Here is an 18,120-nt window from a genome sequence, read left to right as displayed (position 1 = left end):
ACTGCAGCCTCTGCCTCCCGGGTTCAAGGTGATTCTCCTGCCTCGGCCTCCTGAGCAGCTGGGATTACAGGTGTGCACCCCCACACCTGGCCAATTTTTGTATTTTTAGTAGAGACAGGGTTTCACCGTGTTGGCCAGCCTGGTCTTGCACTCCTGGCCTCAAGTGATCCGCTCACCTCATTCTCTGAAACTTCTGGGATTACGGGCATGAGCCAATGCACCTGGCCTGTTATTTTATTTTATTTTTTTTTGGGATGGGGTCTCGCTATGTTGCCCAGGCTGGTCTCAAACTCCTAGGCTCAGGTGATCTGCCCACCCTGGCCTCCCAAAGTGCTGAGATTACAGGCGGGAGCCACTGTGCCTGATTCTGTTCACTGTCTTGACTGAGGCGATGGTTTCACAGGTATAAGATGTGTGAAAACACATCAAAGGGTACCCTTTATGTGTAGTTCATTGTAAATCAGTTACAGCCCATTAAAATATTGTGTGTGTGTGCGCGCGTGTGTGTGTATGCCTGTAGGGATCTCTATGGAAACCAGAAGCCCTCTGACGCGTGTGTTTGTTCTTGCTTAGGACGCCCAGAACAAGAGTCCCAGCGCGGTCACAAGCCACGAATCGGATGCTGCTCACTCTGACAGTGCCAGGTCATCTTCCAGCAAGTTAGAACTCTCACCTGATAGTAACAAAATAAGGAAATCAGAGGTTTGTCTTGGCAAGTAACCGTGTAGAGACACCCGCTACCGAGTGCCTGCTCTGTGAAGAGCTCTTTACCATGCGCTGGGGACCTAGCAGTGAACAGAACCCCACGCCCTCATGGACTTTACGTTCCAGTGAGGAGGGGACGCGGCAGCAAGTGAACAGCAGTAATAGCGTTTATGGGTGTTTACCAGGTGCCGAGCCGTCCCCAGGGACCAGCTCAGCCTCCCGGTGACCTTCAGGTACTGTGATTCTCTCTAGGAGGGAACCCAGGCCCAGAGAGGTTCAATAGCTTGGCCACAGCTGCATAACCAGTAAGTCATGGCGCTGGGGCTTTGTGCCCAGGCACTGTAACTCCAGAATTAGCACCGGTTACCGCAAGCTATGCTTCTTCCCAGTTACGAGGTCTAAGTGACAGGAAGAGCATCTGGCTGGGTGGGGCCCTGGCGTTTATTCTGGGTGAGTGGGATGGGATGGGACACCGTCTGAGCAGAGGCGTCAGGAGGCTCTGAGGCTTCACTGTTGACAAACCAGTGAGGAAGCTCTTGGCACCATCCCGGTGGGAGGTGATGGTGACTGGGACTAGGGTGGGCTGAGGTCTGAGGTGTTTTGAAGGGTGCAGGGGTTGACAGGGAAAGAGAAGGCAAAGATGAGTCCAAGATTTTTTGGCTGAGCATTGGAAGAATAGAGTTGCCATTTATGATGATGTGGAAGACGGAGGCAGGGGGCTGAGTTTTGGGAGCAAAATTAAGTGGTTGATTTTGGACAAGTTAAGCTTAAGGTGCCTGAACTGATGCCCAAGTAGCACGGCTGGAGGCAAGACTGGAGTTCAAGGGCAAACTCCAGCTGGAGGTAGAAATGTGGGGGTTAGGGCATACACGTGGTGATTAAAGCCGTTAGGTCGGGCGCGGTGGCTCACGCCTATAATCCCAGCACCTTGGGAGACCGAGGTGGGTGGGTCACTTGAGGTCAGGAGTTCGAGATCAGCCTGGCCAACATGGTGAAACCCCGTCTCTACTAAGAAATACAAAAATTAGCTAGGCCTGGTGGCATGCAAAAAATGTAATAATAATGCAATAATAATGTAATAATAATGCAAAAAATGTAATAATAATTAAAGCCATTAATATATGGGTCTAAGTACAGTTAAATTTGTTGTTGTCGTTTGTTTGTTTTTTTTTTTTGAGATGGAGTCTCGCTCTGTCGTCCAGGCTGGAGTGCAGTGGCGCGATCTTGGATCTCGGCTCACTGCAAGCTCCGCCTCCTGGGTTCACGCCATTCTTCTGCCTCAGCCTCCTGAGTAGCCAGGACTACAGGCACCCACCGCCACACCCGGCTAATTTTTTGTGTTGTTAGTAGAGATGGGGTTTCACCCATGTTAGCCAAGATGGTCTCAATCTCCTGACTTTGTGATCCAGCCGTCTTGGCCTCTCAAAGTGCTAGGATTACAGGCGTGAGCCACCACGCCTAGCCAGTTTGGTTAATTTTATACAATAAATACTGTCCCAACAGGCCCAGGTGACATTTTCAAGTCTTTGGGTTTTTGTTTTGAGATCCTTTCAGTAAGTGCCATAATTCTGTTATTCATTTCATTAATAGTATAAATATTAATATTTTATTCAGGTTAAATATAGATTGGCTGGGTGTGGTGGCTCACACCTGTAATCCTAGCACTTTGGGAGGCCGAGGCAGGCAGATCACCTGAGTTCAGGAGTTCGAGACCAGCCTGGCCAATATGGTGAAACCCTGTCTCTACTAAAAATACAAAAATTAGCCTGGTGTAGTGGCGCATGCCTGTAGTCCAGCTACCCGGGGAAGCTGAGGCAGGAGAATCTCTGGAACCCGAGAGGTGGAGGCTGCAGTGAGCCGAGATCGTGCCACTGCACTCCAGCCTGGGCAACAGAGTGAGACTCCATCTCAAAAAAAAAAAAAAAAAAAAAAGTCAAATTAAAGTCAGATTAGCTCAAGGAGAACAGCCTCATTAATAATTTTCTAATTAATTAAAGTGTAAAAAAGTAGTTTTAAGCACATAATGATGTAAACGTAATATTTTACTTTATGATTTTTTTTAAATGTAAAAGCCCAAGATCAAGAAGTCTATAAGTGATGAAAGAGTCTCCAAAATGAATTTTAAATTGACTGGAAAAGGGATCACCTTTTTTTCATCTGAGAGTGGTGAGTATTTTAATTATAGAACCTTAATATTTACAAACTGTTGCTTATGAATTATATAATGTCTATGCTGTTTTACAACCATCTTTTTTTAATCTTTTATTTTCTTAGAGGCAGAGTCTCGCTATGTTGTCCAGGCTGGTCTTGAACTCCTGGGCTCAAGCGATCCTCCCACCTCGGCCTCCCGAGTAGCTGGGATTACAAGTAGGCGTCACCACACCCAGCACAACCATCTTTTTAAATAATGAGGCTGGTACAGCTGCTTCCATTTCTCCTCCCTGGTTTGGAGTTCAAGTTCAAGGCATGACTTTGCTGTGCTGACTCAGTCTGTTAGGGCAGAGGCCAGTATGGGACAGCTGGGCCTCCCCTGGGCCCTGCACGCCCATCTCAGTCTGATGCTGTTGACTATATTGTTTTCTTACAGGCAACTTTTCTCTCTCAAGGGTCTCGTTCTCTTTGATTTTTAAAGGTGCTCAAATTAAAAACAACAAACAACCCTTATTCACTTCCTCATCCTCCTCTTTTGTTATGTTTTCCTTTATCCTGGGAAGATCTGTCTGGAGGTCTCTCTCTGCTGACTGCACTTCCTCCTTCTGCTTTGATTCCTCAGCCGTGTCTGTGTGAACGTCCAACCTCACTCCTCTCCTTTCCTCAGGGTCATCCAGTGATGATCAATGTCATGGGAATTTTCCGCTGTCACTTTGCTGGCCTTGCCAGTTGCAGGTGGCCTTGTTTTCATGATTAAACAAGCCCTGGTGTTTCCCCTTTTCTTTTTCTTTTCCTTTTTTTTTTTTTTTTTGAGACACGGTCTTACTTTCTTGCCCAGGCTGGAGTGCAGTGGCACCATCGTAGCTCACTGCAACCTCTGCCTTCTGGGTTCAAGCAATTCTCCTGCCTCGGCCTCCCTAGTAGCTGGGATTACAGGCACCCGTCACTGCGCCTTGTATTTTTAGCAGAGACGGGGTTTCGTGATGTTGGCCAGGGTGGTCTCAAACTCCTGACCTCAGGTGATCTGCCTGCCTCGGCCTCCTAAAGTACTGAGATTATAGGTGTGAGCCCACCCACCCCGGGCTTTTTTTTTTTTTTTTTTAAGAGGTGGGGTCTTTCTCTGTTGCCCAGGCTGGTCTTGAACTCCTGGATCCAAGAACTTCTGGATCTGAACCCCTTGGCCTCCCAAAGTGCTGAGGTTACAGGTAGAGCCCCACCACGCCTGGCCTTTTTTTTTTTTTTTTTTTTTTTTTTGTTAAAGAGATGGGATCTTGCTATGTTGCCCAGGCTGGTCTTGAACTCCTGGGCCCAAGTGATCTTCTTGCCTTGGCACCCCAAAGCACTGGGATTACAGGTGTGAGCCACCGCGTCTGGCCCTCCCCCTTTTCTGATGGCGTCTCTCTGTGGCCTGCCACCCACTCAATGGTGAACTTTTAAAGGCTCCATCCCGGGCCCTTGTCCTCTCAAAGGCCTCACCTGTGTATCCCCTCTACAGTGCCTGTCATTTTCCGTTACTCCTCCTTGAATGGATCGTTCCCATCGGCACACGTGCTCTATATGCCCAGTTAGGAAACAACTCTTCTCTCACTTTTCCCTCTAGATCCCACTTTGTTTCCCTGCTCCCTTTGCTGATAGGCATCTTAGGGGGCTGTATATGTGCATCCCTTCTCCAGGACCTCTCCTGTGTCTCCCTTAGCTTGCTCCACGTGGCACTGCCCTCCCCAGGCCACTGAAGGCCGCTTTTCATCAGCAGTGACTCCGTGTTGCCACCGCCAGGAATCCTGCCGTCACTTGAACCCATCTCTCCATAGTCAGGAAAACTGTCAGCTTCTTGAAATACTCTTCGCATTCGGCCTCTGCGACCCCTCGTCGTCCTAGGTTTCTTCTCCCTCTGGTGCGAATCTGTGGGTTGTGTCATTTTCCCCTGCAGAGCTCGGCATCCCAGCAGAGACCGGGCATTCCTGCGATGCCGTAATCAAGATGCACAGTTCTTGTAACAGAAATAGAACTGAAAACGGAACCCCAGCTAATGTGCTTTCCTGCTGATCTGATTACGGGGAAGTGGTCTCTAGTCCCAGCTCCAACTGGATTTTGCCCTGGATTTCTCTGGTTGTTCCCTGAAGTCCAGTGTGCCAGTCACCAGGCCTGTGGCTCCTGCCCTGTCTCCTGTCAAGGACCCCCTTGACCCATGTGGCATCTCTTCCAGTACCATTTCATCTGATTATTGCTTGTGGCAGCCGTGACTTACTGTCCTCCAGCTTGTAGGTGTCTAGTTGAGAGTTCGTGAATGAACACAAGACAATCTTGCAGCCAGGTGCAGTGGCTCACAGCTGTAACCCCAGAAGTGTGGGAGGCCAAGGCAGGAGGATCACTTGTGCCCAGGAGTCTGAGACCAGCCTGGGCAACATAGCGAACCCGTCTCTACAAAAAAAATACCCAAATTCACCAGGTACGATGGCACACTCCTGTAGTCCCAGCAACGTGGGAGGCTGAGGCAGGATGACTGCTTGAGCCCAGGAGCTCGAGGCTGCAGTAAGCCGTGATTGCACCACTGCACTCCAGCCTGGGTGCCAGAGCGAGACCGTGTCACCAAGCAAAAAAAAAAAAAAAGGAATCTTCCTTCACATTCAGTCTTGTTCCGACCTTAGAGTCCTGGATTGCGTATAACTTGATTCTCTGAATTTTAAAATCTTGTTCCGACCTTAGAGTCCTGGATTGCGTATAATTTGATTCTCTGAATTTTAAAATCTTCCAAGTGAATAGATAACCAGAATTGCTTAAAAAGATGGAAAAAATTACGGTAGTTTAAGATTTAGAGATTCTTTAGCCTAGACAAGGAAGATAGAGAGGGATAACTATAACTACTAGGAAATTACTTTTGTGAGAGTAACCAGTTATCTGGTTCTCTAGGAGAGAGGATTCACTCGGATACATAGCTATCCTTGTCTTAAAGGGGTTGCAAACTCTGAATAAGTAAAAGATGTTGAATATTTTGTCCCCAAGACCTAGGCCGGGTGCAGTGGCTCACGCCTGTAATCCCAGCACTTTGGGAGGCCGAGATGGGAGGATTACTAGAGCTCAGGAGTTTGAGACCATGGGCAACATAGCGAAACCTTGTCTCTACAACAAAAATAAGAATTACCTGGGCGTGGTGGCACCTGCCTGTGGTCCCAGCTACTTGGGAGGCCAAGGTGGGAGGATCATTTGAGCCCAGGAGTTGGAGGCTGCAGTGAGCCATGATGGTGCCACTGCACTCCAGCCTGGATGACAGAGCAAGATCTTGTCTCACAATAAAACTTAAAAAAATTAGCCTTGTGTGGTGGTGCATGCCTATATTCTCAGCTGTTAGGGAGGCTGAGATGGGAGGATCACTTGAGCCCAGGAGTTCCTCCAGGCTTCAGTGAGCCATGGTCATGCCACTGCACTCCAGCCTGGGTGACAGAATGAGACTCTGTCTCCAAAACAAAAACAAAACGATGTAGCAGGAAACTCAAAGGGAAGGTTGACAATCCCAGCCAGGATCTGCTGGGTCCCTGCCTTGTTCCAGGTAGTCATGGAAGCAGTGGCCTTACTCCTCTCCCCTCTCCTGGCCGAGGAGAAGGGGGCCCACCCCAGGGAGGCCAGAACGAGAAACAGCACGCAGACTCCCAATTTATAGCAGGATTGTATTCATGTTCAGCTTCACAAAACTCTATTCTAGAGAAATATGAGAGACCCAAGGATGATCGAAAGGAAGAGCTCAACACGTGGGTCAGTAATATGTACGTCTTCTTTGTGAACATGCTCTTTCATGCGTATAAACGTGAAGAAGCTATCAAGGAGAAAATAAGGGAAGACAGGTTACGCAGCACAGCACAGGCCCAGCAGCGGAAGATGGAAGATGACGAACTGGAAGCAAGGTAACTTGTGAGGCCCCTCCTCTCCTTCCCGAGCTGCTCTCTCTTCCTGTCTTCCGACAGGCCCAAGTGCTTTCCAGACAAGCTATAATTTCCTAAGGGCGTCTTTGACATAAAAAGGAATGAATATTTGGTCTCTGTTCCTGGCAGAGCACCTGAAGCCTTTGTAACTTCCTGAGTAATGGGATAATGGGAGTATCTTTTGTTCTAATATTTGGTCCTAGTTTCTAGTTTGTTTCTTTTTTAAGACAGGGTCTCACTGTCGCCCAGGCTGGAGTGGAGTAGTGTGATCTCATCTCACTGCAACCTCCGCCTCCCGGGTTCAAGCGATTCTCTTGCCTCAGCCTCCCGAGTAGCTGGGATTACAAGCATGCACCACCACGCCTGGCTGATTTTTGTATTTTTTAGTAGAGATGGGGTTTCACCAAGTTGTTCAGGCTGGTCTCGAACTCCTGACCTCAAGTGATCCGCCAGCCTCGGCCTCCCAAAGTGCTGGGATCACAGGGGTGAGTCACTGCATGCAGCCATTTTCTAGTTCTTGACCCAAGAGTTCCAAACCTGTGGACTCTGGGGTAATGACTTTCTGTATGACGAGATGACTGGTGGCCAGGGGAGGGGACCTCGACAGCTTCTTGCTGGAGCTGGTTGCCAGGGAACCAACCACGAGATTAGAGGGTTGGGACTTTCAGCTCCAGCCCAACCTCCCAGGGAAGGGGGAGGGGCTGGAGATTGAGTTCAGTAACTAATAGCCAGTGACTTAATCAGGCCTACAGATTGGACCCTCCGTAAAATCCCCAAACGGGCTGGGCATCATGGCGCATGCCTGTAACCCCAGCACTTTGGGGGGCCAAGGCAGGAGAATCACTTGAGTTTGAGACCAGCCTAGGTAATACAGCAAGACCTCATCTCTACAAAAAATACAAAAATTAGCCAGATGTGGTGGCAGGCGCCTGTAGTCCCAGCTACTTTGGAGACTGAAGCAGGAGGATTGCTTGAGCCTGGGAAGTTGAGGCTGCAGTGATGTGTGTGCCACTGCACTGCACTCCAGCCTGGGCAACACAGCAAGACCCTATCTCAAAAAAAAAAAATATACACACACACACACACATATATATATATATATATATATATATATATATATATATACAACACACACTTAACTTTGGGAGGCCGAGGTGGGTGGATCACCTGAGGTCAGGAGTTTGAGACCAGCCTTGCCAACCTGGTGAAACCCATCTCTACTAAAAATACAAAATATTAGCCAGGTGTGGTGGCGGAAGCCTATAATCCCAGCTACTCAGGAGGCTGAGGCAGGAGAATCGCTTGAACTCAGAAGGCGAGATTACAGTGAGCCGAGATTGCACCATTGCACCCCAGCCTGGGCAACAAGAGCGAAACTCCATCTCGAGAAAAAATTTTCTTTTCATGGATAGATGAAAAGTTTATTTTGGACTGTGTCGACATGGCATCAGTTATTTCAGGCAAAGTGTAGCAACTTACAGTTTTGTTTACACATGCTGTTGAAATGCAAGTATGAAGGGCTGTATACTATAAATAGCGTAAAACTGGTTTTGCAGTTTTGAGGGGGATTAAAAAAAAAAAAGCTACCACCTTCTCATGTTTGCTTTTAGGCTGAATATCTTCATTTGAGAGAGGAAGAAGCCAAGAGACATGACTATGAGGGGGATATCACGGGATCAAGGAGCCGGCGACGTGTCATCCTCTCACCTCATACTGGACCCTCCTAAGGAGGATGTGACCGTGTCCCCGTCCAGCAAGGCCATCACCAGCAAGAAGAAAAAGCGAGCCACAAGGACACACACACAGGCTTAGGACGGCACGTGCTGTAAGATTTCCTGAGCATTACAATTCTTAGCACTGTACTCGTCTCAGTGTTTTAAAATAGTGCCTGGCCCACTGCATCTCAGGTTTCCTACGTGGCTGGATTATGGGAGTTCGAGACCAGCCTGGGCAACATAGTGAGACCCCGTCTCTGCAAAATTAAAACATCAGCTGACCATGGTGGTGTGTACCTGTGGTTCTAGCTTCTTGGGAGGCTGAGGTGGGAGGATTGCTTGAGCCCAGGAGGTTGAGGCTGCAGTGAGACATAGCATTCCAGCCTGGGTCACGGACCTGGTGGCCAGTGTAATCTACAAAGAGGCAGCAGGAGAGAGACTCAACACAAAACCAGAATTTTAAAAACTTTAACAATTTATTAATTAGTCTTATTTTCCAGTAAAATATTCACATGATGTCAAAAGAATGGAATGATAGCGATATAGCCAACTACCTTTAATTAATTCCACATAAATATTTAAAATCTAAAAACCTCGGGAGATCAGCAGACCGAGTAGAAATGTGATTCTTCAAAGCAAGTATTGCTTAAAGCAAGTATTGCTTTACCCTTGTCCTGAATGCAGTCCGTCACATGAGCACTAACTTGCATATGACCAAATGTTTGCCGAGTGTTTTTTAAATGCGCTTTCGGTGAGCCATCATCAGTCAATCCAAGAAGAAGATGTTGTTGAACTGTGTTGCACAAAGTTTCTTGACCTCTTCTGCAAAAAGGACAGACAACAGTGAGGAAGGAAGAAGCACTCACTTAAAAGGTTACATGATATTTACTTAAATTCTTTGTGGGTAAAATTAGGAAGAGATATTTGCATTGATTTTGACCTTAAGTCCCAGAAGACTAGGCAAGAATTTATTTATTTATTTATTTTTTTAAGACAGAGTCTTGCTCTGTCACCCAGGCTGGAGTGTAGTGATGTGATCTTGGCTCACTGCAGCCTCCGCCTCCCGAGTAGCTGGGACTACAGGTGCACACCAGCACGCCCGGTTAATTTTTGTTTCGCCATGTTGGCCAGGCTGATCTCGGAACTCCTAACCTCAGTGATCTGCCCACCTTGGCCTCCCAAAGTGCTGGGATTACAGGCATGAACCACTGTGCTCAGCCAAGAAATGTTAAGAGGGGAAAAAAACACCACCTAGGAAAGCTACCAGGCCTCAGTAGTTTTGAGTTTTGAGCATATCAACACTGCTGCCCGGGGCCTGAGAAACTGCAAAGTGCCCGGGACACCCAGGGGAGGGGGTTAGAAGCACAAGGCTGGCGATGCTGGCATACTGGGAGAACTGAGGGAACAAAGAAACGGACAGCAATCTTGAGCTGCAGACCAAGGGCTCTGCAGAGGTGTCAGGATTTTGATCTTACCAAATTCACAGTTTAGATCAGGCTTGTATTAACTGATGTTTCTAATGCACACAATTACTAATACAATTATTAATAATAAAGAGAAAAATATAGTATGCCCGAGAAGATAGACACAAGGGGAAAAAAACGCTTACATTGAATTTCCACAGTGTACATGTGGGGCATCTCCCGAGGGGGTGGCTCTGCCGACGTGAGGTCCCCTCTCTCCAGGGCAACGGAACTGTCAGAGCAGCTGCTGGGTCACCCCGTGCAGTGGGCAAGGTTGGCCGCTTTGGCAGGAGAAAATGTCTGCCTTATTCTGCCAGTGTACAGAGGGATAGTTGTAAATGTCTGTGTGAACCTGGCAGCTTCTCCCTACAAAAGGTATGTTTTTATCATAGGATATTAAAGGACATTTTGGCCTGGGCAAGGTGACTCACGCCTATAATCCCAGCTCTTTGGGAGGCCAGAGGATCGCTTGAAGCCTGGAGTTTGAGCCCAGCCTGGGCAACAGAGCAAGACTCCGTCTCAAAAAAAACAAAAAAAAAAAAAAAAAAAAGAAATTAGCTGGGTGCGGTGCCACATGCCTTGGTGATACATGCCTGTGGTCTCAGCTACTCGAGAGGCTGAGGTGGGAGGACTGCTTGAGCCTAGGAGTTGGGGGCTGTGGTGAGCTATGATTGCACCACTGCACTCCAGCCTGTGTGACAAAGTGAGATCCTGTCTGCAAAAAAAGGGGGACATTTCTTAATACACAGTAAAGTCACCCTTTTTTTTTTTTAGCGTGGTAGAAAATAATTTTCTTTTCGTCATTGCCAAGTTTCCTGTGCTATAGGAAAGTCTTGTCACAGTTTTCCAAGGTACAGAAAACAGAGCAAATGTTGAGCAGAGGCACCTGCTTAGAATCTCAAGAGTCATGATTTGTTCTATTTATCTTTCTATTTTTTAACCATGTTTCTTAATGCAGTGAAAACAAACTTTTCAGTATCAGCAGCATTAAAATTCTCCTGAAATACCAAATCCTACTCACCATTTACTTCAATCAGGTTTGCATTTTTTTGATTCAAAATGACATAGAGCTCCCGCCGATCAGACTTCTTTCCAACAACCCAGTAATCACTCATGGCCTTCACGATGATCTCCTCGTCTTCATCCACTCTGCAAGACGAGTTTCAAAATGCAATAGTTCGTTATTCATACAGCCAGACCGTGAAAATCAGCATTCCAAAACAAGAACAGGAAATGGAACAGGTGCACGTGGCATTTAAAAGGCTCAGGGAGTCCTGCGCGAGGGAACCGGTGACTGCAGGGCTCCCGGGTCTGTTTGGAAGTGCCGCCCATGAAGGTGGTTGACACTTGAACCCCGTGGACAGGGCTCTGGGTCATTTGGCTTTGAAGGGACTTTCTGTGTCTTTTCTCTTCTTAGAAGGGGGACGCCTGATTGGAGAAGTGGCTGGAATCACCTGGTAAAGTCACTGTTGATGTCACCGAGAATCTTCATTAAATCCGGGTGCACGGAAGTGAGCGACACACTGGGCGTTTTTCTCATGTGAACTGTGCTCTTCTCGGCGAGATTCATGTGGTTGAAGTAGATAAACTTAAACTGGGGTTCTTTCTCAGACCTGTGAAAACATGTCACGAAGACACTAACACTCCGGCCAGATAAACTAGATTTTTAAAAATTTTTTTGAGATGGAGTCTCACTGTCACCCAGGCTGGAGTGCAGTGACATGATCTCGGCTCACTGCAACCTCCGCCTCCCTGGTTCAAGCGATTCTCCTGCCTCAGCCTCCCGAGCAGCTGGGAGTACAGGTGCCTGCCACCATGCCCAGCTAATTTTTGTATTTTTAGTAGAGACGGGGTTTCACCATGTTGGCTGGGATGGTCTCGATCTCCTGACCTTGTGATCTGCCCGCCTCGGCCTCCCAAAGTGCCGGGATTACAGGTGTGAGCCCCTGCGCCCGGCCCTGGCCCTCTTTTTTCTAAACAAGTTTCACGGGAACATCGCCATTGCCACACGTTCATGTGTTGTCTGTCTGCTTTCCCGCCAAAATGATAGTTGAGTAGTTGTAACACATATAACTACATACAGCCCGTGACACCTGAAATACTTCTTATTTGGTCCTTTACCGTAAAAGTCTGCCGACCCCTGCTTGAGGACAGTAACATCTCGTTCCTCCCCCAGTGCGGGGAATGAGTGTCCCGTGGAAATTAACCTGCCTCATGACCGAAGCCTACGACAGTATGTATGTAACAAAGCTTTTCCTCATATCATCCCCAGTGGAAATCACTGTAAAATGTAGTCGCCTTTTCCACTGCAGTCTAATGAACAGTTTAAATGGGATATACCTTTTTATTTCTTAACCTGACTAGGCAGTGCTATGACGCTGCCTCCCAGGTCAGAGTCTGTGACCTCCTCGGGTACCTAGTGGGAAAAGCTGGGCCTCACCCCTCCCGGGGCCCCTCCCCTCCCCTCACTGCACCCTCAGTGTCCACCCTGGGGCCTGGGATGGAGCCTGAGCACAGCCCCGCCCCTGGGCTCAGAAGCCTCCTCTGCTTACTTCGGGGTTAGCAGCTATGTTCTGGAGGGCTGGGGGCACTGGAAATCCGACCTCTGGACAAGTGGGGTGCTACTGAAATACTCTACATCCAGGCAAAGAAAGAACGTGGAGGATTTAGTTTCCAGGAACATGTAAAGAAACTTCTTATAAAACCAGAGCTTGTTTTCAGTAGGTCCCTAAGGCTAAGGAAAGTATAACAAGAAAAACTGTTGGAAAAAGTTGCAAATGTAGTTGTCTGGGTAGACAACAAACTTAAATCGGGTGTAAGCTTCTATCCTCAAAACACTGTGTGGGGCCAGGAGCAGTGGCTCATGCCTGTAATCCCAGCACTTGGGGAGGCCAAGGAGGGAGGACTGCCTGAGCCCAGTAGTTCAAGACCAGCCTGGGCAACATGGCGAAACCTCGTCTCTACCAAAAATACAAAAATGAGCCAGGCGTGGTGGCGCACACCTGTAAGTCCTAGCTCCCGGGGAGGCTGAGGTGGGAGGATCACTTAGAGCCTGGGAGGTCAAGGCTGCAGTGAGCCATGATTGTGCCACTGTACTCCAGCCTGGGCGACAGCAGGAGACCCTGTCTCCAAAAACAAACCCACAAAAAAAAAAACAGGTGACACGTTCTCTATGGTCACTACACTTTGTCACTTTCCATCTGTTAGTTGATAACCTGTGTGATCCAAACCGATTTAACTCACTTTTGCCTCCTTCACAAAGGAAAACCTGGCATTTTCATGGCCAAAGGATTCAATGATTCAGCAGCACTGTCAAGATGTAAGCTGTTGACTGGGCATGGTGGCTCATGCCTGTAATCCCAGCACTTTGGGAGGCCGAGGTGGGTGGATCACCTGAGGTCAGGAGTTCAAGACCAGCCTGGCCAACATGGCAAAACCCCGTCTCTACTAAAAATACAAAAATTAGCTGGCTGTGGTGGCGGGCGCCTATAGTCCTAGCTACTCGGGAGGCTGAGGCAGGAAAATTGCTTGAACTCAGGGGCTGGAGGTTGCAGTGAGCTGAGATTATGCCACTGCACTCCAGCCTGGGTGAAAGAGCGAAACTCTGTCTCAAAAAATAAAAACCCAACAAAGATGTAAGCTGTTCAGAGCAGTAATCCACACACTGTTGTACAAAATCTAGAGGTGCTTTCACCTTTGCTCGCTTCTGCACTCTTAGAGGCCCATGCTTATACAAGACCATACAGAAATAACATGGGCCAGGCACCGTGGCTCATGCCTGTAATCCCAGCACTTTGGGAGGCCGAGGTGGGCAGATCACGAGGTCAGGAGTTCGACACCAGCCTGACCAACATGGTAAAACCCCATCTCTACAAAAATTAACCAGGCATGATGGCACCCAGCTACTCAGGAGGCTGAGGCAGGAGAATCGCTTGAACCTAGGAGGCGGAGGTTGCAGTGAGCTGAGATCAGGCCATTGCACACTCCAGCCTGGGCGACTGAGCAAGACTCTGTCTCAAAAGGAAAAAAAAAACCCAAAAAATAACCTATGAACATTAAGAGCATGAGCATCGGCAGGAATTCCCAGCATTTTAGTAACTTCTCAAAGTGTAGAGAGCCCATTTAAAAGCAGGACTTCAATTCACAAAGTGCTTTCCAGCTCCTCACTTTCACTTTATAATAACTATTTCATATTGAGCAAAGATAGGGATGGCCGGGCGCAGCGGCTCACACGTGTAATCTCAGCACTTTGGGAGGCTGAGGCAGGTGGATCACTTGAGGTCAGGAGTTCAAGGCCAACATAGTGAAACCCCGTCTCTACTAAAAATACAAAAAGTTGCCGGGCATGGTGGTGCACGCCTGTAATCTCAGCTACTCAAGAGGATGAGGCATGAGAATTGCTTGAGCCTGGGAGGCGGAGGCTGCAGTGAGCCAAGACCAGGCCACTGCACACTCCAGCCTGGGCGACAGAGTGAGACTTTGTCTCAAAAAAAAAAAAAAAAAAAAAAAAAGCCAGGGAGAAAGAATTCAAGGACGTTTCAGTGTCTAGAGTTGGAGGAGTGAATCCCGCCTCTCCCCCTCAGTGTAGACGCTTCAGGCCGCCAGACTGAGTACCCAGGCCCAGTGCCCCACATCCCAGCCAGTTTCCCCTACACATTTTCACACAAGAAGAGGCAAAACGCTTTCAGTCTGTGCACACCAAGACCACACCGATGACTACTGTCCACGTGAATCTAACAATCTGGGCTAGTGAAATGGGACGTTCCATTCAGGGGGGAGCTGAGGGAAGGTATTTAACAGAAGACCCAGCCCCAGCAGCCATCGTGGGGCAGAAACACTCAGGTCGACTTCCCCAGGACCCTTTCAGACAGAGGCCCGAATGGCACGTAGCACCGTCCTCTACAGTCCACGAGAACACAGGACTGTTAATACCACCCACATTTGTTAAGTAAAAACTACGTGTATTTCAAAAGCCGTTCAATGCCTGAAAGTGAACAGAAAGCAAAGTACAGACCCAGACATCCTCTTGTTGATGTTAAACTGCTCACAGATGTCAGAGGCCAGCACTGTGAGCTGGGGCCCAACGATGCCATCCAGTCTTCGGCAAAAATCCAACGTTGGCTGGATAGAGGCTGGCAAGTCATGACAAAAAATACCAGTAAGATTCATTTTACTGTCCGATGCTGAACAACAGTATTCAAACGAAAACTTCACTGATCTGGGAAAGCAAACGATGAATGCTCAGGCCCCCTTCTGCTCCTCAAATAGAAGAGAAACAGAAGATAGAAAGCTCCCCGCCCCCGAGAGAGGTACCACTGCTGTCTGCAGCTCGCAGTCGGCAGGGCACAGAAAGATGCCCACATTCTACTGCTGACAGGCGGGAAAACTATGACTTAAAAAATATGAGCAATGGCTAGTTAAGGAGACGGGGGGGGGGGGGGGGGGAGCGGTCCCAGATGGGGAACAGGGCTCCTCTCTGTGCCTCCACATTGCTTATGACAACACATTTATCATTTAACGGGCTGGGTGTGGGGGCTCACGCCCGAAATCCCAGCACTTTGGGAGGCAAAGGTGGGGGGATCGCTTGAGCCCAGGAGTTTGACACCAGCCAGGGCAACATAGTGAGACCCTGTCTAAACAAACAACAACAAAAACATTAGCTGGGTACGGCGGTGTGTGCTGGCAGTCCCAGCGACTTAGGAGGCCAAGGTGGGAAGATCACTTGAACCCAGGAGGTCGAGGCTACAGTGAGCTATGATCGTGCCACTGCACTCCAAGAGTGAAACCCTGTCTCCAACAAAAAACCCCAAACAGGCCGGGCGTGGTGGCTCATGCTTGTAATCCCAGCACTTTGGGAGGCCGAGGTGGGCGGATCACGAGGTCAGGAGATCGAGACCATGGTGAAACCCCGTCTCTACTAAAAAAAAAAAAAAAAAAAAAAAAATACAAAAAATTAGCCGGGCGTGGTGGCGGGCGCCTGTAGTCCCAGCTACTCGGAGAGGCTGAGGCAGGAGAATGGTGTGAACCCGGGAGGCGGAGCTTGCAGTGAGCCGAGATTGCGCCACTGCACTCCAGCCTGGGTGACAGAGCGAGACTCCGTCTCAAAAAAAAAAAAAAAAAAAAAAAACCCCAAACAACTGAAACCCCCAAAACATATTTATCATTTAAGAATAGGACGCAGCAAAGTACAAAAAGCTTAGTCAGGCTGAAATCAAAGGCGCGTACCCACCGTCGATCATAAAGCACACAGCCGCACTCATGGCCTGGGAAGACAGAACAAACCAGAGGTTATGAAATGGTGGAAAAAAGGAGACTTTCATATAATAACCATCTGTTATTAATGACTAATAATTATCTGTTAATGACTCCTCAAATCAATGGAGACAAATCAACTGTAAAAAGAGGCTTTTTGGTCAGCTAGAGCCATCTGGACACAGACTGCCCATTCCATGACGCGAGGGGAGTGCTGTTCACCTTGTCAGGTGCGACACAGTGCCAGCGGGGAGGTTACCACGGACGTCCTCATCAGAGAGGCACAGGGAAGTGTTCGTGACTGACGTGATGACTTAAAATGCTCTTGCAAACCGAACAACACGACATGGAGAAGCAACAAAGACCAGAATCTTATTCACTTGTGTGATGGGGACTTAAGGGTTTACTGTTCTAGTCTCTCTGTGTATAGTCCAGAGAGAATAGAGAATTGGCAGAAACTGTCCATTACTCTGGGATGATTTCCATTGACACAAGTTTACAAAGACAGCAAATGGATATCATCCTGTCTCACTTTATTATAGCAAATAATTGCAGTTATGACATTAGACATAGCAACCTACAACCACCAGGACCACAGATAACCGAAAGTGTTTAAAATTTATTAAAGCAACGTATGGTTAAAAAAGGCTGAGTGGAACATCAGCCTGATGATGAAAGCCACAGACTTCCTTCCCTGAGCCTCCTCCCCGGCAACCACTTTACACTGTTATTAGACAACAGTGTTCTCCTGACTCTTTAACATATCCTCCTTTGGGACATTGTACTGACTTCCTGCTCATGTCATGATGGGTGTGACCCCTCATCTGCCTTCCCCCCTCCTCCTCTATGGTTTATAGCCATTCTATTTCCTCCACTGGCCGCCTTCCACCAGCCACAGGCCTCCGCTCCTGAATTCACATTCCCACCTGCCCAGTACCTCTTCCCACTTCCGAGAGCAAGGTCCTGTCTCAAGAGAAGAAAGATCTCAAATCAGTGACCTGACCTTTCATCTTAAGATCCTGGACAACAGGAGTCAACTAAACCTAAAGCAGGTGGGGCCGGGGGTGGTGGCTCACACCTGTAATCCCAGCACTTTGGGAGGCCGTGGTGGGCAGATCACCTGAGGTCAGGAGTTTGAGACCAGCCTGGCTAACATGGCAAAACCTCGTCTCTATTAGAAGTACAAAAAAATTAGCTGGGCGTGGTGGTGTGCGTCTATAATCCCAGCTACTCAGGAGGCTGAGGCAAGAGAATCGTGTGAACCTGGGAGGCAGAGGTTGCAGTGAGCCGAGACTGTGCCACTGCACTCCAGCCTGGGCGACTGAGTACAGACAGACAGAGAGGGACTCCGTCTCCAAAAAAAAAACAAAAAAAAAAGCCAAACAAACCCCTAACACAAATGGAAGGAAATAATAAAAGATGAGAGCAGAAACAAACTCAACAGAGAAAAATCATACAGAAAATAAATGAAGCCAGAAGTAGGTTCTGTGAAAAGATCAACATTGAAAAACTTTTCCTTTTTTCTTGTGAAGATTCCAGAAGTATGAAAAACCTTTACATAGGCTGTAGAGCAAGAAACGAAGAGAGAAGACTCACATCGGGAATGAAAGATGAGACATCACTACTGACTTTACAGGAAAAAAACGGAGCATCGGCTTCACCTACAACACCATGAAAAAACCGCGTGCCCACAAATCAAAAAAATTGAAGCTGACAAATTCCAGAAGACACAAACTACCAAAGCTGACTCAAGAAGAAACAAAATCAGGCTGGGTGTGGTGGGCTCACGCAATTCCAGCACTTTGGGAGGCCGAGGCAGGTGGATCATGAGGTCAGGATTTGAGACCAGGCTGACCAACATGGGTGAAACCCCGTCTCTACTAAAAATACAAAAAATTAGCTGGGCGTGGGTGGCAC

General features: G+C 48.1%; 2 protein-coding genes across 2 annotated transcripts in view; one reads left to right on the top strand and one right to left on the bottom strand.

The window, feature by feature from the left end:
• LOC100596714 (radial spoke head 10 homolog B) overlaps nt 1–8,635 on the top strand; it is a 39,485-nt gene extending 30,850 nt beyond the window's left edge. Inside the window, 6 exon segments of the mRNA XM_030796429.1 lie at nt 574–702; nt 2,778–2,871; nt 6,557–6,755; nt 8,384–8,394; nt 8,397–8,457; nt 8,459–8,635. Of these exon segments, the coding sequence (XP_030652289.1) occupies nt 574–702; nt 2,778–2,871; nt 6,557–6,755; nt 8,384–8,394; nt 8,397–8,457; nt 8,459–8,585 (621 nt within the window). The 3' untranslated portion in view covers nt 8,586–8,635.
• A 310-nt stretch (nt 8,636–8,945) lies between these two features.
• The window catches only part of LOC115830799 (vacuolar fusion protein CCZ1 homolog B-like), a 13,004-nt gene continuing 3,829 nt past the window's right edge, over nt 8,946–18,120 (bottom strand). Inside the window, exons 6-10 of the mRNA XM_030795579.1 lie at nt 16,181–16,295; nt 14,966–15,083; nt 11,406–11,564; nt 10,973–11,100; nt 8,946–9,310 (exon numbers count right to left, since the gene is read on the bottom strand). Coding sequence (XP_030651439.1) covers nt 9,255–9,310; nt 10,973–11,100; nt 11,406–11,564; nt 14,966–15,083; nt 16,181–16,295 — 576 coding nt within the window. The 3' untranslated portion in view covers nt 8,946–9,254. The remainder of the gene's footprint in view (nt 9,311–10,972; nt 11,101–11,405; nt 11,565–14,965; nt 15,084–16,180; nt 16,296–18,120) is intronic.

The sequence above is a fragment of the Nomascus leucogenys genome, chromosome 17 (genome assembly GCF_006542625.1).
Source record: "Nomascus leucogenys isolate Asia chromosome 17, Asia_NLE_v1, whole genome shotgun sequence".
In the NCBI taxonomy this organism is placed as follows: domain Eukaryota; kingdom Metazoa; phylum Chordata; class Mammalia; order Primates; family Hylobatidae; genus Nomascus; species Nomascus leucogenys.
The sequence above is the reverse complement of the archived record's forward strand: the minus strand, read 5'-3'. Positions and strand labels throughout refer to the sequence as shown.